The following is a 6,375-nucleotide window of genomic DNA, read 5'->3' as shown; positions in this document are numbered from 1 at the left end:
CTGCGCTCTGCCTGCTCCGCGTGCCCGGAGCCCGGGCTGCAGCCTGCGAGCCTGTCCGCATCCCCCTGTGCAAGTCCCTGCCCTGGAACATGACGAAGATGCCCAACCACCTGCACCACAGCACCCAGGCCAACGCCATCCTGGCCATCGAGCAGTTCGAAGGTCTGCTGGGCACCCACTGCAGCCCCGACCTGCTCTTCTTCCTCTGCGCGATGTACGCGCCCATCTGCACCATTGACTTCCAGCACGAGCCCATCAAGCCCTGCAAGTCGGTGTGCGAGCGGGCCCGGCAGGGCTGTGAGCCCATCCTCATCAAGTACCGCCACTCGTGGCCCGAGAGCCTGGCCTGCGAGGAGCTGCCGGTGTATGACCGCGGCGTGTGCATCTCTCCCGAGGCGATCGTCACTGCCGACGGCGCGGGTGAGTCCTGACGCTGCGAGCCTCCCTCCCTGCCTCACAGCCAGCCACTCGGAGTCCTTTGCTCTCGAATCCTGTCTTTTCTATTCCGACCACTTCTCTTAATCTCTGTTTCTTTCCCCTCATCACCCTTCCCAGCTGCTGCACTGTCTTCCAACAGATGATGTGCTTCTCTAAAACACACTGGTTCCTCCACTCCCATCTCACTTCTACTCAAAACGCACCCCTCACTTTCCACTCCTTGCACGTGGAAGTATCCAGGTCTTGTGTAGTGATGCTTTTTTAAAATGCTTACTTGTTTACAGTCACTGAGCTTTCTTGGCCGGTTCCCTCGCTTTCTCAACCATCCGTTTTCTCTGTCTGTAATGTTTTAGAGATGCTTGTCAACATTGTATGGTGTAAACAGGAAACTGAAGCACCATTTTCTTCTAGTCATTAACAATGCCCAGATAATTTCAGTAACCTTACTCGGACCCACAGACGTTAGTGGTATGTGTTTGCTCAAAATCCAATTTGAGCAATTACCTTCACCTTAAATTTCCCTCGCCTTTCAATGAGATAAATTGCCCTTCCATTCCGGACTGAAACAGCTGTGAAACATTGCTATGCACTGCTGATTAGCTCCTGCGACTTGCTCCTGCCACAGAGCTGGCGGAGTGACATTGCTGGGTGCTTTTCACATTCCCATATGCCTCCAAGTCATTTTGTAAATGACATATGGGTGAAAGGAGTTATATTTAAGGCGTGTTATCATCACACACTCATGTAATGTTATTTTTAATCTCACCTCTTACCCCACTCTTACCTTCTGCAAGTAATTTGTCTTTAGTACCTTATTTCATGCTCTTTTTGTGTGTACATCAACCACACATTCATTTCAGTCTTTCCCTACCGTAAAACTTTATTGCTGTTCTACATTTAATAGAACCAACCACAAGTTGTTTTCTCACTGGTGTTTGGTCTCATTATGACAGTCATAACTCTTAAGACCCCAACGGAACCTAGTGTTCCTTATGGTCCATTTAACGCTAACTCAGTATCGCTCCTGCCAGTTAACCCAAACTTAAATGTCACCCTTCGTATCCTTTAAAAAATAAACCCAATCTTTTATGATTGGTCTTCTTTCATACCCTTCCCAGGTCAGCTCTGTTCTTGGTTGTGAAGACTTGATTGCCTCCTTTTCTGTTCTTTTCTTGGGCATAAAGTTTTTCTTTTGCCTCTCAACGTGCTCAGCCTAAGCTCATGTCCTCAGTCCATTTCTAGGTAATAGTTCCTGGGTGTCAGATAACTGATTTGAAAAAAATTTGCTCTTTGTGCACATTATCTGTTTAATATAAAGTGAGTGGCGAGGGGGAAAGTATTTGTATGAATAGCCACAAAACCAAAACTGAACAGAAAGATTTCAAGAGCTTTTGATGGTCACTTCACTTAGTGTATCACTCTTTGAATATACCTATGGTTTTCTTGACTTTGATCAAGAACCAGGAACTGCATGTATAAAATAATCAGAAAGAAATGAATTTGTAATTAATCTTTGGGCTAAAAGCGCACTCTTGAGCCTTTGCACCCAGTACTGTCACACACTGTACAGATGCTGGAAGAACTGGGTGAGCTGCTGCCCTGGGCTGCCAAATACTTAGAAACCGTTAAATGCTGATGCTCCTCTCAGGCCAGGGGCTAGGAGTGAGGTGCCCGTGATTCCTGTGAAATGCAGTCCTTCCCTTAAAGGAGAAGACTTGCTCTGAAGCCTCTCAGAGATGGCCCTCAAATGAGAGAGGTTTGGCCAGGTTAATGGCTCTCAGAGCAGTTTCCATTAGTGTCCCCGAGTTACCTATCGTTGTGGACCAGACACAGAACAATTGCCTCATTGGAGCTCTCACGTAAATAGGACATGCATGGAAACAATTTGCCAGTCCATGGACCTGATTTCTGAGCTACCTTAAAATGCCACTATATCTGCTTTGCTGACGCAATCCTTCTAGAAAAATAAGTAGGGGTAGGTGGCAGTTGGAACCATATTTTAGTAAAGATCTCCCTCCCCCACCTGCCTTTACCTTCAGTGTGATTCAGACTGTTGTGGCAGGAGGGAGCCGGAGGGGACGTGGGAACGGGGCATGGAGGGGTGGATTCTAGCCTGAAGGGTCCCCTTGGTTTCCAAGGCCAGTTTGCTGAAAATTACATCCCCCATCCTGGGTCAAACTGTCAGGCACCTGGAATTACTTAGGAACTACCACATGTGGCCAGTTTAATTTACGATGCAAATACACTCCTTGGTTCAGTGGGAGATGATAGTTCACGGAGCTGGGCTTGCCCCCCTCACCCCCTTCCTCCAGGTATAAACAGAGTCCTTATGTCTTCTGACTAGAATCCAGCTGACTATAAAAATAAGGTCTTCCTGAATAAAAACGGGGCCACCTTCCACATTCCTTCAGTGCCAAGAAGGGTTTTCAAATCCTGCCATTCACATGGATCAGCTTCCTCGTAGTACATACAGTATGACTCCGCAAACAAGCTTAGAACATCTCACAGAGCAAAGTCTTACTGAAACGGAGTATTGCTTCAAACTGCTTGTTGCTTTTGAAATACTAAGGGCAAAACATATATTTGTAACAAATATCATATCCTGACCATTACTAATAAATTCACATTAAATTTATTCCTTTTCCACATTTTACCTTTACTATATGGATATGGCCACATGCAGGACTGCTTTATCTGAGAATTTTATCAGTTCAAGTTAGTCATTCAGCCGGCTAATTAATACTGTATGGTGAGTAAAGGGTACGGACAGACCAGTTGTTGAATCTTCATTCTGCTTCGTGTCAACTGTTATCAGCAGGAAATTATATAACCTCTCTGATTCAGTTTTCTGACCTGTATCAGGGGGACAGTGCTGTCTACCTCCGACAGGCATGTGAAAATGGAATTAAACAGCAGATGTACCACCTGGCTCATGGCTCTTAACAAGTTGTTGCTGCTGCTGTGGCTGTTCTACTATGATTACCATTGTTATAGAGAATTGATACTTCTTGTGTGTTCGTTTGTTTTTTGAAACGGTATGTTGGTCACTGAAGATTCACCCTAGCCTAGAGCTTTGGTCAGGTCAGCTCTGGAAAACAGGCTTCACACTAGGACCTACGTGGGGGAGCAGATCTTCTTCTGAACGTAGAAGCTGAATAATTTTTCATTTTATGCAAATCCACCTGGACCTCAGGCTCGAGAACACGTTCCTTTGGGAGCAACAGGAAAAGAGAATGAGCCTGAGGGCTGTTTGTTAGTTACCGATGGTTTATCAGAAGCAGAGCACTCGTGTATTTAAGAAAATTTACGGTATGATATTTAACAGTTATTTATACAACACCCATGGCGTGCCAGGCCAAGGGCTTTATAATCACTCCTCAGTCATTGCTGGTCTCCGTAGTGGTGTTAACTTGTCACCCCAGCTCTTGCTCAACACATTTCTCCAGGCCCTGTCTCGCCTGGCAGAGCTGGGCCAACTTTCACATGCATGAACTGCTGTTTAATCATTTCTCCACTCTCTGAGGAACAGGCAGCCTTTTCTTCAGCCCTGGTCTACAAATATTTGAGGGGCCAAACACTCAGAAGGAAGACTTATTTAGTGTGATAGGAGGAAAATGGATTGGAAAGGAGAAATGGAAATTTTAGATTAAAACTGGAGAGAAAACACGATTTTAAGAATCCTTCATCATGTAAAATCATGACAGACGCTCTGAATGGGGTAGGGAAGAATATCTCAGTGTTATTTAATTTACAGTTAATTCAATTATCAGTGGTCCCCCAAATCTTATTTTAGTAATTCATTTTAATTTTGTTCCTGACAAACTTCCAAATAGTTGTTGCTATAAGTAGCAAAATTGACTGTTATATTTGGCCATTCTCCTTTTACTAGATGTATAAGAAGAGATCAAGAGTCACCATATAGATATATACTTTAGAATAATTAAGAGTTGACTGTTTTCCTCAATTTGAAGAAAATCACAGCTCTAGAGTTATAGGCCGTTAGTTGGAATTCCAGATTTGCCATTAATGTTTTACTTTAAGCAAGTCATTTGGCTAACATTGAGGATTGTGAAGAACAAAAGAAATATTCATGTGACTGATAAACGGTAAAGCACAGTGTAAACATTTAACAACAGCAACGTGATTGCGGAAAGGACGTATCATCCTCAGGAGAGGGATCATTTGCAGCAATAAAATAAGAACTAGTTACACCTCAGTGTTCTAGGTGCTGTTTTAAGTGTGTATTCATATTAATTTATTAATTATATAATAGCTATGTCATGGGGGATACTATTATATCCATTTTTTCAGAAAAGAAAGCTGAAGCAAATAAAGAAGTTAAGTGATGTATCCAAATGCATAAAGCTATTACAAGAAAGAAGATTCAAACCAGAACCCATTCTACACTACACTTCCTCTTTATGAAGAGAGAAGTGATTCCTCATTTTAGAGAGAATCTGTCTTTTGACCATCAGGTTGCAGTTAAAGCATTGTTTTTATCATCGTGAAAGCCCTTTTATATGGAGATGCTCATCAACTTACAATGGGGTTATGATAAACCCATACTAAGTTGAAAATAGTGTAAGTCGAACATTCATTTACTATATTTAGCATAATGAACATCATAGCCTGGGCTAGCCTACCGCAAACGTGCTCAGCACAGACTGTCCAAAAAATGCTGGCAACGCAGTACACTGTAGTGTTTGTTGTTTACCCACATCATCCCCTGACTGGGAGCTGTGGCTCCTCGCTGCTGCCCAGCATCACAAGAGGGTATCGTACTGCGTATTGCCAGCCTAGAAAAAGACCAGAATCCAAACTTTGTAGGATAGTTTCTACTGGATGTGTAATACTTTGACATCACTGTAAGGTTTAACCATTGTAAGTTGGGGGACTGTCTGTATAGTTTAAGAGAATAAAAAACAACCCTGGATAAGGGATTTCAAAAGATAAAACTACTACTTTTGAGATATCAGAGAACGTGCATTCCAGATTTTCACATCTAATCCTTAGCCTTTCGGGCTCAGCATGCTCCAGAGTAAACTCGTCATTTCCTTACCCTCACAGGCCTATTCTTTTATAGTGTTTTCTATATTGTTATGAGGCACTGCCACACTCCAGCTGTAGGCCTGCGAGTCAGTCTTGCTTCCACCCACTTCCCCATCCCCGATATTCAATAGGTATAAGTGCACTGAATCTACTGGAAATCCAGTTCCCATCCCTCTTTCTCTAATGCTACTTTCTTAGTTTGAATCTCAGCATTTGTCACGTGGGTTATGGCCATAGAATGAAAGCTGACTCACTTACCTCCAGTATTGTCCCTCCATATTCCAACAGGGCGATCTTACTGAAATGCAAATCTGTTGCTTAAAATTTTTGTTCTATGCCTCTAGCCTTCATGATCTCATCCCTCCTTATCTCCAGTTTCACTTCTCTTAGCTTACACCACGGTGTTAGCCACGCTGGAAACCTTGCAGGTCCCTTGGCCACATACTGTGGCTTTTGACCCCCTTACCTTTCCACGTGCTATTCTCTACCTAGGAAAACCTCCCTACCCTTCCCGGCTCCTTTAGGACCTTTCTGGAAATCTCTAGGACCCCTACTCGAAACACCTGGGGCATAAAACCAACCAATAAAACCTACCATTTTAATTGAGGATGGTTTTGTTAGAATTTTTAAGTTTCTAAAAACAATTTTTGAGTTATTTATGATTATAACACTTTCTCTTTTTTTTTATAATTCTAACAATTGACATTTAAGCACTCTTAAGAGTGTAGACATATTTTTTGTGAATAAGAATGAAAGAAGAAAACCACTTTCCTAGATTCAGCTGTACCAAAGGAGTTTTCTCTTCCAAGAGAAGAGCTTTATTTTTCATTTTTATTTCAACCTTTTAACATTAAACAATTATTTAAAATGTGGGTTAACAGGATTTCT

At 42.8% G+C, this 6,375-nt stretch overlaps 1 protein-coding gene across 2 annotated transcripts in view; it reads left to right on the top strand.

Moving 5' to 3' along the window:
* Positions 1-6: 6 nt before the first annotated feature.
* The window catches only part of FRZB (frizzled-related protein), a 30,623-nt gene continuing 24,254 nt past the window's right edge, over positions 7-6,375 (top strand). For both annotated transcript variants that reach the window (XM_014546533.1, XM_014546536.1), the window contains exon 1: positions 7-420. In XM_014546533.1, coding sequence (XP_014402019.1) covers positions 90-420 — 331 coding nt within the window. In that variant the 5' untranslated portion in view covers positions 7-89. The remainder of the gene's footprint in view (positions 421-6,375) is intronic.

Source organism: Myotis brandtii, unplaced genomic scaffold, assembly GCF_000412655.1.
Source record: "Myotis brandtii unplaced genomic scaffold, ASM41265v1 scaffold112, whole genome shotgun sequence".
NCBI classification, from domain to species: Eukaryota; Metazoa; Chordata; class Mammalia; order Chiroptera; family Vespertilionidae; genus Myotis; species Myotis brandtii.
This window is presented reverse-complemented; position numbering and strand designations above follow the sequence as displayed.